This window comes from Pteropus vampyrus, unplaced genomic scaffold, assembly GCF_000151845.1.
Source record: "Pteropus vampyrus isolate Shadow unplaced genomic scaffold, Pvam_2.0 Scaffold568, whole genome shotgun sequence".
NCBI classification, from domain to species: domain Eukaryota; kingdom Metazoa; phylum Chordata; class Mammalia; order Chiroptera; family Pteropodidae; genus Pteropus; species Pteropus vampyrus.
The window spans coordinates 558,293-579,774 of NW_011889349.1; the positions used below are offsets into that span (position 1 = coordinate 558,293).

Genomic DNA, 21,482 nt, shown 5'->3' on the forward strand with positions numbered 1-21,482 from the left:
TGAATAGAGCTATAACAAGTAAAGAAAATGAATTAGTAATTTAAAATTTTTCCTACAAAGAAAAGCACAGGTCAAGATGGCTTTACTGATGAATTCTATCAAACATTTCAAAAATAAATGATATCAATACTCTATAAACTCTTCCAGAAAATAGAAGAACACTTCAAAATTCATTATTTGAGGCCAGTATCACGCTCATATATCAAAGGCAAAGGTCTGTCTCTGTCTGTCTCTCTCTCGCACACACACACAAAATACAGACTAATATCCCTTATGACTATAAACAAAAAAATCCTCAAAAAATATTAGCAAACCAAATCTAATATATAAAAACCATATAACAAACACCATGACCAAGTGGGATTTTATACTGGAATGCAAGGCTAGTTTAACATCTGAAAATCAATTAATGCAATACACCCTATTAATGGAAGAAAGGACAAAAACTATATGATGATTTCAATAGATACAGAAAAACCATTTGACAAAATCCAGTCATGATAAAACCCCCAAGAGTCCCAAAGAAAACAGCTGGCATACTAAAACAGCATAATTTGAAGACAGCGTATTTACGAAGCTGTGGGTGTAAATGAACCACAAGGGCCAGTGCAGGAACCTGAAGCTAGTAGAAGCTAAACTAGTCTAACTTCTAGGCCCAAAGGGATAAGAGGAAGGAATAATTACCAGAATCCAGAAGGAAAGTCATACAGAATGTGCTGCCTTATAAAGTACTGTGAACTTCAGTGGAGGGACATGGCCAACCAAGTATCTTTCAAGGAAGGAGCCAAGAGAATTAATAGTCTGGCCTCTCACTCTTCTCTCCTTACCTCCTGCCAGGGCTCCTCTTTAGCCAAAACCAACAGGAAGCCTGGATGCCAACAAGTGGAGGTTAGATCTGGAGAGATAAAACTGAAGATATCCAACACAAAGATAATTCCCTAGCTTATGTACTTTGAAATAATTCTGAACTACAGCCTCAAGGACTAGAACATGTGTCTCAATATTATTAGGTCCTGCTGCTTCTCTTGAGTGTGCTGACCTGCTTACCTCCTACAACACAGGCTTCCTGTTGCCTCTGCATAGTGGAGACTGCAACCGCTGTCATAGCAACCTTTGCATTAGATAGGCCTCTCTCTTTAAATGGCTGTCTCAGCTTTAGAGAAAAGCCTCTGATTAGCCCTATGTGGTCAAATGCCCATCCCTGAACCAATCACTGTGTCTAGGGCAGTGAGATACACTTGACTGGCCAGCTGAGAGTCACATACCCACGCCTGAGTCTGAGGTTTATTAGTAAACTGCGGTCTGTCTTGTAAATTCCTTCCCTTTGCCTAGGCTAGACAGAATTAGATTCTGTTATCTGGAATCAAAAGAACCCTAATGCAAGTTGAAAGCAACCATGATTAAAAGTAGAAGAAAGATACAGTAGCCAGCCAGCCTTAATGTTGTAACTTCTAACCTCAGAAAAATCATCCTCATTCCTGCTCAAAATCAAAATTTTAATGATATTTCCACACATGCAAAATGGTCTTTGACTGTAACATTAGGTATGAAATATGTATTATACTCCAGATGAGAAATATAAATATCAACAACAGAAAATCCTTATCCAAACTTCCTATCTCACCACTCATGATTTAGGAAAAATTGCATTTTTTATTATTTTCACACTCAAAATGTTTACAGATTTTTATATGGGCCATAATTACAGTCATCTTTTTTGTCAAGCCACATCACTCACCTGGAGTCGACTTTCCTCTCCATTCTCCACTTAATCTCTGCTTAATCTTTTGATGGACATTCAACCAGTGGCTTGATATACACTTCTTAGTGAGCAGATTCTTCATGAAGAATCAAAGTCTTTTATCTTCCCCCTTCTAACTATAAGAAAAAGGGAATAAAAGAAAGAGTAAATTAGAAGCCACATTTTTGAAAAGCTGCATGCCAGCTCCTGGTCTCCTGCCTCTCCTTCTTAATTCAACACTAGATGAACATAGGAAGTCTTTGATCTAAAATTAATTGCATTTTTAAGAAGTTATTTTCTAAGAAAGGAAATTGAGAGGAGAGTGAACTACACTCAAAAAGTTATGACTGGCTCATTCTTCCTGTCCAGGTGACGTTCTAAGACCTTCAACTTCCCTTCATAAGAACACCAATAGATGCCAAAAATTTCCCAGATTAATTTTTATGGTTGTCAATGTTACCTATAAGACTCTTTGGGCAGTTTTTGATCAGTAGTACAGTATTGTGTACAATTTTCATTTTCATTTGGTGATAATTCCTACCAATAATGTTCATTATTGCAAAGAATAGCAATGCTATGAGTTAAATTGTATTCCCCAAAAAGATACGCTGTGAATATGACCTTATTTGGAAACAGTCTTTGCACATGTAATTAAGATGTAAGTTACGATGAGGTCATACTGGAATAGGGTGAGCCCTTAATCCAATATGACTGACATCTTTATAAAAAGAGAAGAGACACAGGGACAGATATACACAGAGAGGAGAATGGCATGTAGAGACACAAAAACAGTATGTAATAATGAAAGCAAAGATTGGAGTGATGTGTCCACAAGCCAAGGAACACCAAGGACTGTGGGCAACACCAGAAGCTAAGTGAAAGGCATGGACCAGATCCTCCTCCAGAGCTTTCAGAAAGAGGATGGCCCTGTCGACATATTGATTTCAGACTTCTAGCCTCCAGAAATGTGAGACAATAAATTTCTGTTGTTTTAAGCCACCCAGTTTTGTAGTATTTTGTTACAGTAGCCTTTGGAAATTAATACAAGCAATAAAACAGAGGAGTAAGTTCATGGTGGAGCAAAGCTAACTGGGTGAACATGTCCTGTGTTGGGTAACTGTGATATATTCTTAATGAGACATTCATTCTAAAAAAATGAAATCACTCTTTATAATCAAGTTCACTCTTATAATCAAAGTCACACATTTCACTGACAATCAGACAAGGAATTAGCTACAAAAGAGTTTATCCATGCAAAACAAATAGTTCTGAGATCAAACCTACATACTAGTCTTTCTGGCATTACACTCCAAGGGACAAAGGTCACCATTAGTGACTATTTCTGTAAATAAATTTAATTGAAGGATGATTCAAATAGGGATTTTTGGATAAATACTGCCTTAATAAATGGGTCATTATAATAAGACATGGGTTGATGTCTTGTTATAATGATTCTATAGGATATTATCTTTAGTGAAAGACTCCTTTTTGTTATATACTCTATGCCAACATTCTAATTACTTGTACATATCTGCTTTTTCCACTTGTGTATAAGTCCCATGAAAACAGAAGCCATATCTGACTTTCTCATCACTATATCTTCAGCATCTAAAACAATGTGTGGAATCTGACAAGTGATATATAAATACTGGAAAGACTGGGACATAGGTTTGATCTCAGTAAGGATATGAATATGAACTTGCTTCTGAGTTGGAGTACACATAATGATAACCAAATATAAAAGATAGCCCTCCAAAAAGAAAGAATATCAGGTGTTGACTCCCAGTTAAACAAACATACAGATTTCCCTCCTAAGATAACAGTAAACAATAAAGGGTATACAAGAGATGGGAGAAGCAATCATAGAAAGTGAAAGATTTCTACAAATTTTGCAACAAGAAAGTGGAAAGAAGAAAATTAACTGACCTAATAGATTTGAGGAAGTAAAAACCAACAGAGATACCAAAGAGAAGCAGGCCAACAGAATTCCAGAAGAGCTCAGAATTAGAAAGAACAAGAAAAGGCTCCAAGAATTGAAGCCATAGGCCCAAATGTGAGGACTGAATGAAAGCCTGCATGGTGAGCATTTGGGGCCCCTGGTCTCCTCCCCAACATGGCCAGGCAGGTTTACAGCTTCCTCCCTACATCCTGCTTCCAAAATTCTGGCAGCTAAACTGGGAGGTCCCAGTCAGGGGAATGGAAGTCTTCTCAGAAGAAGCTAAGAATTAACAGACCTTCAGATTCTGACATCTGTGCCCTACCTTCTCCAATGAAGAGGCAAGCTTGCCCCTACAAAGAAGCTCACAAACCTACACCTGCTCAGACATGGAGGGTCCAACAAATTTCTCAGGTGCTGATACGTAAGCATGAATGGACAGCCTAGAATCATAAGACATTTGGAAATGACCTCTAACAAGAAAGAGACCGAAACAAAGGAATCAAAGGAAGTACCATCACCTGTGATTCCTGCCAAAAACTTGAATCTAAATATTAACAAGCCTCATCTAGAACTAAGTATCAACTTACAAAAAAAACACGAGACAAATAAAATGACTTTGCAATCAGCAAAATCGATGATGTGGGAATGTTATAGAACAAATGACCTAATTCCTTCAATAAATAAACTATAACATGAAAGAGGGGAAAACTTACACATTAAGAGACTTAAGATGCATATTAACCAAATATAATGTATAAACTTTGATTTTGGATCTTGATTTTAACAAACTACAAATGAACTGTCAAACAAAAACCATGAAATGAACAGGAAAATTGTAACTTAAAAATGGTTTAATGTTATTAAAAAATTATTAACTTCACAACCACCACTGAGGCAGATTGGACTCACTAGTTCACGTGCCTTGCTCTACTTCCTCTACAACCATGTCTGACAAACCCAATATGGCTGAGATTAAGAAATTTGATAAGTCGAAGAAAACAGAAACGCAAGAGAAAAATCCACTGCCTTCAAAAGAAACAATTGAACAGAAGGAAGCAGGTGAATCGCAATGAGGCACGCATTGCGAATATGCACTGTACATTCCACAAGCATTGACTTATTTTCTTCTGTTTAACCTTTGTGAGATGCATAGAGGTTGGATCCAGCTTAAATGACTGTGCTGCCCCCTTTCACATCAAAGAACTACTGACAACAAAGGCCACATCTGCCTCTCCCATCTGCCTGTCTGGCTGGCAGAGAAAGAAAATAACTTGCATGTTAGTGAAGGCAGACTGGGTGGGACAACAGGGACATCTAAGGTATCCTGCAGGCTGTTAAATGCACATATATACATACATGGATATATACATATATACACATATATTTTGTTGTTATCAAAATGGTTTTAATTATTGGATGCACAATTTTTTTAATATGAAAATAAACTTTTAAAATCTAAAAAAATTACCATTCTTTGTTATAGTGGTATTAGTGTTCTTTTAAAAGACACCTTATCTTTTACAGAATACACAGAAAATTTTACAGGTAAAATGAGAAATTTGAGCACCAAAATAATTAAGGACAGTAATAAATTATAACACATTAAATGAAATGGGAATTCGCGATTCCAGGCTGATAATAAAGAAAAGAACAGAGAGACATAAAGGGGAGAGGAGGGAGGGCTCATCCTTACGCAGAAGACCCACTTAAGAACGTGGAGGAAGTTGTAGAGCTGGAAAACCCCCACTTTGGAACCATCATGGAACAAATAATTTTTAAGGGGGAGCAAAAAAATTAAAAAGTAGTAAATGTGGATTAAGGTATGAGGATTCTGTTTCATTCTTACAACTTTTCTGTAAATTTGAAATTATTTTTTTAAAAGAAATTATTTCAAAATAAAAAACAAAAATAATCCAGTGGGGACAGAGAGGTACAGATGAAACAAGATAGTCCATGAACTGATAGTTTTTAAAACTGGGTGTTGGGTACATATTATATGTGTAATTTTCCTTAATGTTGGAGGAAATAATTCTGGAAGAAACAAAGACAATGTGAGGAACAGGAAAAAAGAAAACCCTATAACTAATATCCTCAAAGAGATAAAAGAACATATTATATACCCAAAGAATAAAATAAGAACATTAGGTTAAAGAATAACAAGAAACAGGAAATCCAAAATAGTTGGAGGCTGCTGATAAAGGTGAAGAAATGTCCCAGAAATAGGAAGTGGGGAGGGGAAGGAATGACAGAAGGAAATAAAACTAAAGAAAAGGTTAGAAAATCAGAGGCTCAATCCAGGGGATCAGATATACAACCAGTAGGAATTCCAGAAAAAGAGATATGAAAGAGGAAGAAATTATCAAAAAAAAAAGAAAGAAAGAAAGAAAGAAAGAAAGAAAGAAAGAAAGAAAGAAAGAAAGAAAGAAAGAAAAAGAAAAGAAAATTTCTCAAAACTAAAGAATGCAAATCCTCAGATGAGAGATCCTGCACTAAGGCCAAATATCAGGGTAGATAAAACACTTTTTCCAACAAGCAAGAATAAAAAGCATAAAACAGCCCTTAAGAAGTTACAGCAAAAATTGGATACTGTCAAAATTAAAAACACTTGTGACTCAAAGATTCTATCAAGGAATGGGAGAAAATATTTGCAAATCTGCTAAGGGCCTTATATCTAGATTATATTTTAAAAATTCCTAGTCTACAGCCATGCCACCCTGAAGGTGCCCAATCTCGTCTGATCTCAGAAGCTAAGCAGGGTCGGGCCTGGTTAGTACTTGGATGGGAGACCACCTAGAAATAATGTCTACACACAGATGCTGTAGACATTAAAAAATAATAAAAATAATAAATAAAAATAAAAAATAAAAATTCCTACAACTCAATAATAAAAAGACAAATAACCAATCTAAAAATGGACAAAGGATGTTAACAGACATTTCTCCATAGAGGACATCACAAGATGCTCAACATCATTAGCCATGAGGGAAATGCAAACCAAACCACCATTAGGATGGCTATAATCAGAAAGACAGGTTGGTGAGACTACAGAGAAACTGAAACCCTCATACGATGCCGGTGGTAATGTAAAATGGTGCAGCCATTTTGAATAAGTCTGGCAGTTCCTCAAAAAGACGGTTACCATTTGATCCAGCAATTCCACTCCTAGTATATCCAAGAGAACTGAAAATGTCTCTACAAAAACTTGTACATGAAATGTTCATTATTTTTAATAGTCAAAAAGCGAAAGCCCAAATGTCCACCAACTCCTGGATTGATAAACAGAATGTCGTCTACCCGAACGATATTATTCATCCATAAAAAAATGTGGTACTATTACATGCTAAAACATGGATGATCCTTGAAAACTTTATGCTAAGTGAAAGAAGCCAATCACAAAGGAGTACACATTGCATGATTCAGTTTATATGAAATGTCTAGAACAAGCAAATCTATAGAGTCAAAAAGTAAACTCGTGGTTGCCAAGGGCTGAGAGGAATGAAAGGAAATGAGTAGCAACTACTAACAGCTGAGTACGAACATTCTCTTTGGGTGATGAAAAAGTTCTAAAATTGATTTTGGTGATGGTTGCATAACTATGTGAATACACTAAAAATTGAATTGAACACTTTAAATGGGAGAATTGTATGATAATGTGAATTATATCTCAATAAAGCTGTTAAAAAAAGAAAAGCAAGTAGTAGTAGTAATAGTAGTAACTTCAGGAGAATGTGCTTCAAAAGCCAAGGAAGCAAATAAGGAAAAAAATTAATCCGGCCAACAGCAAATCCAACACAAATGATTTAGCAAAAAAAAAAAAAAAAAAAGCAAATCCCAGGACAGACGTGAAAAGAAGTCCCTGGATTAAAACGAAGTACAGGAGGCACAGAGTCACCAGATCAGATTAGAGCAGAGGAAGGTCTCCAAGAAAAAGATCAATCTGACAGTTTTAAGAGTATGCAAAAAATGAGCTAGCCATATGAGAAACGTTAAAGCATTCAGAAAAAAAAAAAATTAGTGATCTGTGCATGGAATATTAGGCAAATGACAATTATTAATTCTCATAAAAATGATGGCATGTACAAGGGTTTCAGTACTTCACTTGGTTGAGCTGTAACTATTTGTAATATAAACACTAACAAATTACCACAGAACCCCATAATAATGTAAGACCATGAACAACTAATCGTCTCCCATGGAACAGTCAACACTTAATGTGTAAAACTAACAAATCACAGGTGAAACACAGGTGAAAGAAATATCACCCATAAGGATATTTACTTTCAATTTATAAATGACATCAGGAGAAACAGCTAGAAGAATATAACGTAGAAATGGAGCGTGGGGGCTATTTTTTTTTTTTTTTTAACGAGGCAACCCTTCGTTGACCTCACAGATTGCAAGGACCTTGTCAGCTTACAATCTCTTATTTTTTATGCCTCCAGCACCTGGTCTTCCTAGGTGGTCTCACAGATTTCAAGGACCTTGTCAGCTTACAATCTCTTATTTTTTATGCCTCCAGCATCTGATCTTCCTAGGTGGTCTCCCATCCAAGTACTAACCAGGCTCAACCCTGCTTAGATTCCCAGATCAGAGGGGATCAGGCTTGTTCAGGGTGGCATGGCCGTAGACAAGGGGGACATTTTCTATAAGCTTTTAACATTAGTTTTTTAAATTATGGATGTTAATTTGAAAAACATAATTGTAAAGTATCTTAAAGAAGGTTCTTAAAGTATTTTTCAGTTTCTAACATAAATGAATGATTCTACTAAAGCAAGGAAATACAATACCTAAATTAATCTTAAACCCCAGAATAAGTTTCAACTACTTCCAGAAAGCCTTCCCTGACACCTCCAAGCCTCATGCTTTCATGGCATGCAATCTAAAACGCAGAGATTATATTCAAAATGACATTTATGTAGTAGGTACTCTGTGCCATGTATGATACTAAGAACTTTTCACTAATTACCTGTTTTTCAATACAACCACCCAAACACGGTCACCAGCTACGTCTACCACCTGGGACTGGTTCTCAGGTCCCTAACATCATTTTCATTCAACAAATATTTACTATACACCTACACAGAGGTTAACAAGAAATCTGAACGGTCTCCCAGCAAATAAAAACGATGCACTAATGAGGAGGAGGTTTCACAGTGTTTTCCCAGCTGGCCCCTCCCGGCTCACATGGGGCCCCTAAGGTCTGTATACACAAGCCCCTCGCGGTGCTACACAGTTAGAATCCATAAACCCCCAATTCGGATTCGCGCATGCCAAAGAGCCTTGCACGGACGCGGGCATCGGTACCCGCCTGCGGCACACTAGCCGCACCAGAGGATGCTGTGTCCCCGGACCCCACCACAAGACGCTGACGAGAAGCAGCACCCGGCAAACAAGATGCCAGCGCCGCGCTGGGCGAGGAGAGCAGTCCTGCGCGCTCTTTTCAAATCTCCTCCACTCCTCACCCAACCCGAGACTCTCACAGGAAAGCCACCCATCCCAGTTTGGAGGGGCATGCGCTCGCCGCTGGGCTCCTAACCGAAGAGGCCGAGCCGCTGAGAAGCTGGGTATGGTCCGACTGGGCCTTGTACCTGGGGACGCCAAGCCCTCTGGACTCGCGCCTCAGGGAAGTCTCTGCGGGAGCGGAGGTACGCTAAGCACACTAGTAAGGCCCGCGCAGCCAGAGCCGTCTAAGCGCTTCCCGCGCCTCAGCCCGCAGTCTCGCGCCGACCCCGCCCACTTCTCCACGGCGATGCGGCGTGCGTAAGGGACGCCCCTCCAGGGACCCAAGAGTTCGCGCAGCCTCAGTCCGGAAGGTGACACGCCTCCCTGTGGCAGCGGTAGAGCGCCGGGAATACGAGTTAGGCGGGAGCGGGGTGGATAAAAGCACCCTCTGAGCTACCTTACGGAGGGCTCTCTGCCTCCTTGGCCCGCTAGCTTTTGAGCTCAGTTTCCTACTACTGCCCTTAAGACAAGAGGCGTGAGAGATGCTTCGAAGCGGATCCTTGAGTTACGCTTCGCAGGGCAAGCACTAGGTACCCGTCTGGAGGCCGGGCCGAAGAGTCCTTCCCCTACCTCCAGTTCCTGCGTAAGCCTCTCTTCTCCATGATTCTCGGGGAGTACGAGCCCGCCCGCAAAGAGTAGAGCGTGCGCATGCGTAGACCAGGCGGCTGTCAATCTGGACTGGCGGGGGTGAGGGCGTATGGTTTCGCAGACCCCGAGTTAAAATTATCCCAGGCTGATCTCTTCTCTTAACCCTTCCTTTAAAACTGCAATTAACAAGTTCTAGTTAATAAATACTTAAATTTTTAAATTTGGGTCCACACTGATCATCTCAAAAATAGAGATGGAGGACGGTAGGTGAGACATTTTTATATGCTTTTCTCCTGTGCTTTTTAAAACATCATTTGAAAGCATATGACATGTTTGGTGGAGAAAGGAAAGGCTAGCATTATGCATGTAAATGCTTGAAAGATTTCGCGTTAAAAAATGAAAAATAACTTTTTGGGTGTCTCGGGAAGAAAATCACAGATAACTTTCATTTTTGCTATATTTTGCTATGTATGTTAATTTTTGTAATTTGAAAGTGTTTAAAAGGAGAAATTCCACTTTAGCGGAACAATCTTTTAAGGACGCCTCTTATCTGAAGATATATGGCCAAGTAGTTTTAAATAATTTAGTGAATTTCAAACTCCTAGTTAACACTGTAATATTTACTTATTGTGAAATTAGTCTTTCTTATAAGAACTTTATATAAATTAAGACATATCCAAAATAATAAGCAAGTATGCTTTCTAGATGATTTGCTGGTGCTTTGTCACATGCATTTACCACTATAAGCTTTGACTAATTTAGAAAGGGCTGAAAGGGCTATTTGAGTTATAATGAAAATAGCCCTGTCAGTAAAGATTAGAACATAACAGTATATAATAGCTAAGGCAGCAGCACTTACATGTCAAGCTGTTTTAAGTACTTCCCATTCATAAAATCAAACATGTAGAGTGCCAGGTCTAGGCTCTGCAAATAATTAGCTGTATGGTCTTCCGCAAGTCCTTTAGTAGTCTTTTTTTTAATAGTCTTTAACCCGAGTGCATGATGGCATAACTGTAAGACTGTTCATATCCTATTTTCTTGGAACTAAGAATTACCCTAAGAGCAAAAAAAAAAAAAAAAAAAAAAACTGAGTAGGAAAAAGCCCTTTTAGAGAAATGAAGGACAGTTGAGGTGTAATCCCAACTTTCTGACTTGAGGCTGCTCTCATATTTTCCAGGTTTCTAATATTTTCATTTGCTTCTCCAGTGTTCTTGGACTGTTAATTTCCCCAACTCACTGAATCTTTGAGTCCCTTTAGGTCAAACTTTGAACCAACAATGTGATCCTAGGAATATTAATCAAGATCCTAGGAATATTTAGTAACCAAGTGGAATAAATCATTTCTCTTTCAAGGGATTTCCCACAGATATTGGAAATTAGTTGCAAAAAAGGGCATTTAGAATTACAAATTATCATTCCTGCCAAGGAAAATAACATTCAAAAGCTACAATGAAACAAGTATTTGCAAGCATCTAACTTTTACATGGCCTCATTTAGTAAACTATTACTTTTATTCCTAGGTAATAATTGTCTTCTATCACAAGGACGAATTGAGACTGAGAGGTGAAAAGTGAGACCAAGGTTCTACAAAACATTAAAGAAGAACCTGGTGGAAAAGTATATATTCTAACTAGGATAGGCCCAGGAAATTAGCTCCAGGCCGAGCCAATATCAAGACAGTAAATTCCTTTGACCAGATTTTCATGTGTCTTGTAGTAATCTTAAAATATGCTCAAAATTTTTTTAACACTCCTCCCATGTAAAGGTGTAGTCTAAGTCCTCACCTCTTGAATATAGGCCAGTCTTAGTGACTCCTATCTAAAGAACAGAATGATCTTGAGAGTCATCAACTGACTCTTGTTCTCTCTGGATACTTGCCCTCAGAATCCAGCCACCATGTTGTAAGGAAGCTCAGGCTACAAAGGCAATGTGTAAGTGTCCCAGCCAAAAGCCACCATCAACCACCAAACATGTGAGACGACATTAGATGATCCTAGCCCCTAGCCTTCCACTGCTTCAGTTGATGCTGCAAGGAACAGAGATGACCTATGCTAGTTAAAACCAGCCCAAATTGCAGATTTGGGTGCAAAATAAATGTTGAGTTAAGCCACTGAGTTTCAGGGTGATATGTTACACAGCAATAGATAACCAAAACAGTGTTTTTAATATGTTATGTCTAATTTCCACAAGCTTAAAAAGTCGATACTGCTATCCTTTTTTGACACGTGAGTAAACTAGTCCAGAAAAGTGAAATGACTTGCTCAGGTTTAATACATGTCAAAGATTAGGAATTAAGAACTTCAAATGGGCCTTCTCCACTACTGCATAATGGTAAGGGGGTTAGACCATTTCTCCAGCATTAGGAAGAACCTGGATTCCAAAAGCAATTTGGTTTTTAAAAATAAAAACAATCATTGTTCGCTCACTTACAATGTGTCTCTGTATAGGCTTTATGAAAGGCTTCATAAACAGCTTTATGAAACTTGAATAAGGCTTTTTACTCACTCTTCCCCATTTAATCTTGACAAATTTATAAAACAGCCCTGTAAATGGCTTCTTACCAATTCTACAGATGACAAAATCAAAGCTAAGAATAAATGGCCTAATTCTCCACAGCCTGTAGGATGCGGTAGGGCTGGGATGCAAACTGCACCCGATTTGCAAGTGTTTCTTTCCCTCTGCCTCTTGCCTGCAAAGTTTGTAAGAAACACTTTTTATTCAGTATTACAGAGGAAAAGAAAAACGTTTTCATAATTGTTTTCTGTTGCCAAGACTCATAGGAAGAAAACAGGTCACTCGCAGTCCAATATCCTGATTTCATAAGTGAAGAAAGTGAAGCTAAAAGAAAGTAGACCCCTTCAAAGGAGACTTTCGATACCATTTAGCGAGAAAAATTACCATTCCCTCCATGCCTATGTATCATTTAACACAAACCTTAGGCGGTCCCACTGGGCAGAAATAGGGTCCTGATGATCCTGCAGAGCAGGCTCACACAGGTGATCTCGGTCAAACCTTTCCTGAACGCTCCTCCCCCGCACAACAGTTACTCACATTGCTAAGTAGGGGAAAATTTGCATTTGTGTCACCTCAGCCAGAGTCTCGGCACTGAGTACTAAGCGCTTGACATTCGCCATCTCATTTTCACCCAAACACATTCGCACTTCCCCTTCCCATGCAGACTTCAGATTATGGGCAGTAAAGAACATTTTATAAATTTGTCGCCCTTAGCTCAATCAAAAGCAATCGTGGCAACTTTGCCTAGTAATGCAACAACGCGTGATCTCATTTACTCAAATTTATATAAACAGGCCATTTTAGAAAGGTTAAGAGCTAAACACAGAGAAGTCAGAGCTTTGCCCAAGATTACAACCCTAGTAAAAAAGCTGAGGTTCAAGCCCACACCCGGAAGGCTCAAAGGCCCGAGGTTCGCCAAACTTAAGACTCGCAGTGCTTAAGCCCCAGGGTTCTTTGCGGGCGCGAACCGTGCAAACACACTGGTCCACGTACTCCCAGATCGCGCCAAGCCGCGGACCCCGGCCCACTTAGTACATGCCACCTCCTTCCCAAGAAAGCAGCCTGGCAGGGTCGCGGGCTCCAAGCACCGCCCGCCCCGTTGCGCCCCGCCCCAAAGCGCGCGTGGGAACGCCGCGTCCTCCCCGGGGCTGCCCACGACGACCGCCTGCGCGCACCAGGAAGGGCTTCCGCCACCCCCCGCCCGGCCTCCTACCCTCTGCTGCCACCTCCAGCCCGCCTCCGCCTCCCCGCCGCCGAGCGCACGCAGAGGCCGGCGCCCGAGGAGCGCGCAGCGATGTTTCTCTTTTCCATCCGGCACCGCCACGGCCACCTCACATCCGGGCGCGCGGTGGCGAAGGCGGTGCTGGGGAGCGGATGCGTGGAGGGAGTTATTAAGGGGGGAGGGGGTGCGGGAGGAGGAGGGGCGAAGGGCTGGGCCGTGGTTACGGCGGCTGAAGGGAGACAGCTCGAGCGGGTGGGGGGGGCGAGAGCGAAGGCCTCGCGGAGCAGCCCTCGGACCGGCGCGGGCGGCGGGGAGGGGAGCGACGGCCAAGAAGAAGGGCCGCCGAGCGGCGGAGGCACCGAGCTTAAGGGCCCGGCGGCGTCAGCGGGGTCCGGGGCGCCGCGCGCCAGGGCCCGCAGTGAGAGAAGGGGCGCGGGCGCGCTGCTCCCGGGGTCGCGTGCGTGAGCGCGAGCGCCGGGGCGCGCGCGGGAGGCGGGCAGGGAAGCGAGGCCAGCCGGGCGGCCGGCGGGCAGCGTGCGGGCGGGCTGGCCGGGCCCGAGCCGCCGGTCCGGGGCGGAGGGCGGCGGGCCTGCGCCGGCTCCCACTCTGAGCGCCCGGGCCAGGGAATTCGGCCTCCCAGCTCCCTCCGGCCCGCCTCCCCTCGTGAGTACTATCCCGCCCTTCCTCCGAAGGAGGCCGCTGGGCCGGGGCCTGCGCGAGAGGCCGGGGGTTGAGGTGGCGGCCCGGGGAAGCTGAGTTTCGGAGCTGAAGCCGGCTCTCGCCGCTTCCTTGCCACAGCGCCCCTGACATGGTCACAGGTGCGGCCGACCGGGCCAGGGGCGCTCGGGCTCCGTCCCCAGTTCCTGGCCCCAAGATAACAAGGGGCAGCTGGCGCTGTCCATTGGCAAGTGACAGGCACTTTATTACAGCCCGACTTCCCGGATCCCCAGCCCCAACCAGTTTTCTACCTGTTCTCACTTCGGGAAACTTCCCCACTACTACCTTAACAGTCCCCGTGGGTCGCAGCGACTAATCTTGGTTTCTTTTTGCAGTAAAGCTGCTTAAAGGCTATGGGCACCTTCCACTTCTGCTTTCCTTAACCTTTTGATGCTTAGAGCATTTTATTTACTAGAAGAGATAACTACCAGTGGCTCTATTTCCAATTGGGTTTTGGTTTATGATTGTTGGATGAGGGTTTTTTTTTTTTTTAAGGTAGTCGTTTTAAGAGAGAAGAGAATTTCAGTTTCCTGAACAGTCAAGACTTCTGAAAATGTGTTTTTCTCAGTGACAGTTTTGTGCTGATTTATCTTTCAGGTGCAAAGAATTATAGACCAAGAAGCCATGGATAGGAGAAGTGTGGGTGAAACAGAAAATGGAGATGCTTTCCTTGACTTGAAGAAGCAACTAGCCTCCAGATCCCCCCATCGCTATACAAAAGTAGGCTTTGTTACTAATGAAATAGTAATTTTTTATAAATGTGGGGAGGTTAGTAACATTGTGTAGGTATTTCATTAGTGTTATCTAAAGTGGTAGTGTCATTCTGGCTCACTATATGGACTAAATATTAACTAGATTTAGTAAAGCATTGCTTTGAACTTTTTTCTAGAGATCTCAGTACCCAGAGTTTAAACTAGAATTTGCTTCTAATTAGCTTTCAGGTGAAGGGAATATTGGCTCAGATCCCGTATGAATTTATGGATCAGTATATGTTGGCACACAAATTCTGTAACAGCTATGTAACTGGTACGTTGTTGACTTACATGCTATAGAGTAAGTAATCCAGTTCTGAGATGCTTCACAAAAATCAGTATCTTCTGTATTGATGTTTCCTTAAGAGGTGAACAGCCCAAAGGAGCGCTTTTTGGTGCATTCTAGGTGTTTAGGGTAACCAGATTTTTTAATTTTGTTTTTTACTTCTTGTTATAAACTGGATATGGTATCACAAAAGCAAGACTTCAAGTATATTTCTCTTAGCTAAAAACTTGTGATTTTAAGCTGCTCATCTGGATATTTGCTTTTTCTAGGTAGGGGTTCAAATCATCTCAGGGTCGTGGTATGTTTGTTGAACCTATTTCAGTGTCTTTTTGGCTGCTGAATGTTTCTGAAGAGGTTAACAGGACTCAGCTGTTAATTCATTTCTGGTTCCCTGAAATATATTAGGCTGGAGTACATAAAATGTGTTTGGGACTGTTACAGGAAGGATCATGTCCTGGTTGGGCGCATATCTATATTTTCTTAGTATGGACCCAGTCAAGGACTGTGATGTGGTTATTGTCCCTGGCTTCCCAGGATACTGATTGGTTAGTATTTGTTTGTGTACTGGTGCTTCTACTCTTAACCTACTTGATGAAATATCAAATGCTGTCAGAATAGTATTCATTTTTAGTATTTTTTTTTAAAGCTTCTCTAGAGGAAAAAAAATGTTTTCAGGTGTAAAAGTGTTCCTGATTTAATTGCTGTCTTAACAGTCTTTTGGCATAACAATTGTGAGTTGATAGAAAGCATTTTCTTCTTTTAGATTTGGTCTTCCCAAATTTAGTACCTCTCAAACCTGAGAGTGCTTGAGTAGTGTTTCACATCTTAAATTCATTACCTAAAATGTTGACAGGTGAATTCTGAAGGGAGAAAGGCTTATTGAATGAAGGGAAACTGATTCTACTTTATAAGCCTATGCGATTTAAACTATGCCAGCACTTTTTGAATAAAAGTTCTGACTGGTACTTGTGGAGTCCTGGCAAGCTTTTGAATCACATACTGATCTGAGGGTGGCATATTATATTTCATATTTATGTACATCCATCTTTATGCTTGAGTAATTTTTAGAAAGATATTATTGGTCTCTGTTAGGGTAGAACTTACACATATCTACAGTAAAGATTAAGAAGCTCATATTGCCCATTTTTGACAGTCTAACCTCAATTCTGCCAACTTAGATAAATGTGCCTAAAATGGTTTTTAAAAGCATTTTTTAGATTAATGACAGTGGAGCTTAAATTTAATGGTCTTCTCTACCAGAAGTAGTTGGAAATAGATTTACTTTCCACTCCACTCAAAAGGATTTAGTTAATGGTAGTTTTAGCATTGTCTTTAGTCAATGTTAGTATAGTGCTTTGATATGTTTCTCAACACCAGTATTTTATGTGAGACTTGAGGCAAACTAAGCCTGCCTTCTTTCAAAGAAAACTTAAAACAATCCTGAGTTTTGAGCATTATAATAAATGGTCCATTAGTTACACAACTGGAATAATGTTTGGGCTCGCCTACTCCCTATCTACATACTGAGATCAAACTATTGGAATAAGTAAAGCATTAATAATATTTCTGCCACTTCTTAATGGGCTAGGAAGTTTAGAAGCAGTAGAAGGAAACTGTCTTCAGTAATTTTCATAAGTGATGTATTCTGTGAACACTTATAAATGTGCGACGTTTACTACAAGGTGAAAAAAAACACATTGGTCAGATGAGAGGCTTCTTAATCTTTGACCCTTCTTAGTTTACCAATTTTTATGGGATAACAACAACAGTCTGTTCAGAATTTTTTTCCCATGAGGGTGGAGGAGTCCAGATCTTTGGCCAAGTGTTTTTCAGGGTTAACAGACTAGAGTTTCCCTGTGTTTTCAGAGTCCTTTAGTCCAGCTTGCTTCTCGAACCTTAATGTGTCTGGGAATCATCTATGAACCTTGGTTAAGTGTGAATTCTTCTTGTTAGGTCATGGATGGGCTTGAAAATTCAGTTTTTTAACCAGCTCCTAGGTGGTGCCCATACTGCTGGTCCACTGACCATACTTTGAGCAGCAAGGCTTTACTATTTCTTGAAGAACCTGATACAGTGTTGGTTTTGTCAGGCAGCTCAGATGTAGTTAATCCAGGTTCAAATGGTTGGTGTTGTGCTTACGTGACTGTCTCAGGAATTCAAGTTAGAGTCACATTGGGTACTTTCAGGCTTACCCGTAAGCCTCAGTGATGATTAATTGGGATGGTTATAAGTGGATTTATCACACGCACCTGTTACTTTGAGGGGTTTGAGCCCTTAATTTATAAATCAAGTGAAGTTTATTTTGCCAGGTCAGATTTCTAAGCCTAAAACATATGTTTTGGTAGTATTTAAATGTGCATTTATAAAGTGATTGGGTTATGTGGAAGGACTTTTGGAGATTAAATGAATTGAAGTCTCACCTTAAAGGCTTATATTGAAGTAGTTTAGACAGTGGTTCGCACAGTGTAGTCTTTGAACTAGCATTCAGCATTATCCGGTAACTTCTTAGAAATACAAAATCTCAGGCCCCATCTCAGAGGTAATGGATCAAACTCTAGGGATAGGGCCCAGCCATCTGCATTTAACAAGTCTTTCTAGGAATTCTGCCTCAGATTCAGATTTGAGAACCATTGATTTAGGAAACAGGAAGTAGTGGGTGCTTATTAGTGGAAAAACTTTGGGGCCCATTTAGCTTTTTCTTATCTTCATCAGAGGTCCTTGTTTACTAGTTCTTAAGGTATAGTAGCTGCTATTCTATTAGTGATACTATCTTCTGATTGAACTACAAAATGGAAATGCTTTAGATTATCTCATTATTCAGATCCATGATTTTTTTCCTTTAAGCGAAAAGACTGATCTCATATAACAGAGTGTACATATTTTGTCCTGTTCCTCCTTTGCTCCTTATCTTGCAACTGACTTCTTATTAAATATTGTCACCTATCTACGGCCATGCCACCTTGAACAAGCCTGATCCCATCTGATCTCGGAAACTAGGAAAGGTCAGGCCTGGTTAGCACTTGGATGGGAGACCACATAGGAAGACCAGGTGCTGTAGGTAAGGGATTGTAAGCTGACAAGGTCCTTGCAATCTGTGAGGTCAACCAAGGGTTGCCTCACCTAAAAAATAAAATAAATATTGTCACCTGCCAGTTAGGAAATAAAAGCAGAAGACACTCAAAACATTCAGTTTGATACTGACCAGTGTTAATCATGCATGTTAAATCTAAAGAATAGGTGTTGGATTATCTGAGCTTAATTTCATGTGTGTTCTTCACTACCTCGACTTGTTATGAATTGGCACTTTTAACCATTAGTGTCTGTAAGGATCTTTAAAAGAGGTCACTCTAATTTTTGGCTGATGAGCAGTTGATCACAGTGGTACAGCCATGTTTATATCTTCGCTTTAGAACTATTAAGAAAATAAGCAACTGAAGTGGACTGATTTGAGTAATAGTAGCATTCTTGGAGAGAATCAGTTGCAAGACTTGAAGTCAAGCAAGCCTCTGAGAAAAGAGTAATTGATTTAAATCCTAGGTTGAAATTAGTAGTCGGATGTTCGGTTTTTCCTATACAGAGGTCTCATTTGATAACGTCATAAGTTTCTTGTAAATTGAGTTGAGTAGTAACCTCTTACAGGTGGCATTTCAGTGATACACTTAGCTACAAACTTCTTAAGCTAGTATAAAAGAAAGATGCCTGTTTATATTGGGGAAGGCCGAATTATGGTATGAAAAATCATTATACCGTCTTCGTGTTGCAGCTGTCCAGAAAACCTAGCAAACTGGAAGTTCATTGAGGGGACTGGCTGGCAACACCATAGATACTATCTTCTGGCTGCTCTTTTCTACCTATTTCATTTCTAAATCATTTTGAAAAGTTAAGATTCAAGGCCCTTGCCGTCATGAGTATCCTCTCCTACTCTCTCATGCTGAGAACTTCTAGCTACCTAAGGAACCAGTCATTTCACAGTTGGAACCTTTAACATAGAAATTTATGGGCAGGGCCTTTGATTCAGGAAAGGAGAGGCTATGAGAGGAGACCAACTTAGGCGAAGCCTGCCCAATGAGGTAGCAATTTGGCTTAGGGTTCCCAGTTGTCCCACTGGACAGGAACAAACATAACATTGAATGGCAGCTGCTGGGAAAGATTGTACACCTTTCCTTGTCCTCTCAAGAGGAGCAGAAGAAAAGAAGATAAAGAGCCATTGAACCCTACTGCCTGGTTTAGGATCCCCCATCTCTACCACTTACTTAACCTGTGTGGCCTTCAGCCATATATTTAGCTTCTCTGAATCTTTTCCTTTGTAAAATGCAGATGGAGTAGTATCTACCTCATAGGGTTTTTGTGGGGAGTAAATGAAAAATGCATATCAAGTGCTTAGAAAAGTGCTGAAAACTGCTTATGGCCTAATAAAATAAGGTTGGGGGAGGTACTAAAAGATACCTCCTTTAGATACCAATTGTAGATCAAGATGCTTATTTTCTAAATCTCATGATAACCATCTCCATTTTAACATGAAACCAGAAAGTCCTGTTAAAGATGTCTTGCCACCACCCTAAAAACGATTTTAAGTTTCCTTCTATCTACTTGCTTACTTAATGTTTTACATTGCTTTTATCAGTTGGATAAACACATTTAAAAGTCAAGGTTTATTTTTGCATTGACCAGATCAACAGAAAAAAAACCGACTTTCCTTTTTTTCTCCCTCCCCATTCCATTCTTCTTAGTTTCAAATACATTCTTTCAATAGAAAAAAGTCTTTGCATCAAATTAGCCACCATTAGATGCTTGGGTGAATCCAGGTGCTAAGTCCTGCTTATGAACTGCAAGATCCAGTTTGAATCTTGACCTGCCTGTAAGAACTATTCTAAATAGTGCCCCTTTAGCAACAAACCTCATGAATGGGGGATGGTGGGATGTTTCCCTACGTTGTTAGTTCACCATTGCCTTGGCTATCATCTATGGATGCCATTACCCCATTGTGATCTATTTTTAAAAGCTGATCCTTTCAGAAAAGTCATGTAACTCGGTAGAACAAAATATCAGATCAATCAGCAACCATCAGTCTGATGGGCCAAACCCAATGCAAGTGGATGTGTGGAGAGTAGGGACTGGCAGAGGAGGTCAGAGGCAGACCCAACCCAAATGCTGCTCCAGGAACATTTGTCGTCTTTAGGAAGAGCCAGGCACACAGGTGAGGTGCGGGTCACTTCTAGAGTATTTTGACCATTAACAATGAAATAGACCTGGGTTTTTTACAAATTATGTTAATTATTTTTAAAATAGCTTTCTGCTCTTGTGAATTGAATTCAGATCACAAAAGTAAAGAATATTTCCCCTTTCATCTCCTGTAAGTGGCTTTTATGAAATTCTGTAATGGCAGAATGTCAGCAGAATGCATGGGATTTCTGCAGCAAGAAACGGGGCGAGGATTTTAACCCCTATTGTTTTGAGTTTGTACTCTCATTCATTTGCTTTCTACTTTAATATTGATCGATGAAACTGTGTGTCCATATTAGTAATTCATAAATATGTAGATTGTTTTGGGAGGCTTGACATTTTCTTTAAAGAAGGCTGCTAAAACTAAAAGTTTTTATACTTCCTTTGATGTATGGCTCTTGGGCAATTAGCAGTTTGTTCTTGGGTAAGGTCTCAGATGTTAACTCTTGTCTAGATGATAATTTTAGTGAATTTGTCTATGATCAATAAATTCCTGTGGGTTCTTAGGATTCTACAAAAGGGTAATCTTACATCCCCTCCTGAAATACTCATAGGGAGGGAGCATTCCCAGTTCATAGTGGGCACTTTCCAAGTATTTTTCCTTTACCTAATGTTGATTTTCTTTGAGGATATCACAGAGGGGTTCCTTTCCAGGAATAATTGCTGGTAAAGGCTCTTGATGAGGTGGCAGGTTTAAGAACACTTCTTTTGAAAGACTGGAGAGCCTTGGCACCAGAGACAAGAGTCATCTGCCTATGTTAGACACTAAGCTTGGCACACAGAAAATGTTCCGTGGACAGTTATGGAAAGAAAACTTTGTGTTAACTTAGCTCGTGGTTCCTCTCTTCCACTCAGGCTGGGATGCTATCTTATGCAACTTAAGACTTTGCTGGAAGGTAACAGATTTAGCTCTCTAAACCCCATGAAGAGGATCTCTTATTTTTGCCTAAATGTCCAGGTGGACCTTAGGTCATGAAACTGATTTAAGAAGCCCCGTT

General features: G+C 40.5%; 2 protein-coding genes and 3 pseudogenes across 5 annotated transcripts in view; 3 read left to right on the forward strand and 2 right to left on the reverse strand.

The window, feature by feature from the left end:
* The window catches only part of SFI1 (SFI1 centrin binding protein), a 74,709-nt gene extending 65,475 nt beyond the window's left edge, over positions 1-9,234 (reverse strand). Inside the window, 3 exon segments of the mRNA XM_023525522.1 lie at positions 1,739-1,773; positions 1,776-1,878; positions 9,217-9,234. Of these exon segments, the coding sequence (XP_023381290.1) occupies positions 1,739-1,773; positions 1,776-1,844 (104 nt within the window). The 5' untranslated portion in view covers positions 1,845-1,878; positions 9,217-9,234.
* LOC111733445 lies at positions 4,056-4,855 on the forward strand (annotated as a pseudogene).
* LOC111733450 lies at positions 8,191-8,309 on the reverse strand (annotated as a pseudogene).
* Positions 9,235-13,674: 4,440 nt separating the features above from the next.
* EIF4ENIF1 (eukaryotic translation initiation factor 4E nuclear import factor 1) overlaps positions 13,675-21,482 on the forward strand; it is a 41,467-nt gene continuing 33,659 nt past the window's right edge. Inside the window, exons 1-2 of one of the 4 annotated variants that reach the window (XM_011384273.2) lie at positions 13,675-13,868; positions 14,821-14,943. In XM_011384273.2, coding sequence (XP_011382575.1) covers positions 14,848-14,943 — 96 coding nt within the window. In that variant the 5' untranslated portion in view covers positions 13,675-13,868; positions 14,821-14,847. Of the gene's footprint in view, positions 13,869-14,022; positions 14,170-14,210; positions 14,325-14,820; positions 14,944-21,482 lie in introns of those variants that run through there. The other 3 variants (XM_011384269.2, XM_011384270.2, XM_011384271.2) reach the window with 3 other exon arrangements.
* Positions 18,204-18,322, forward strand: LOC111733456 (annotated as a pseudogene).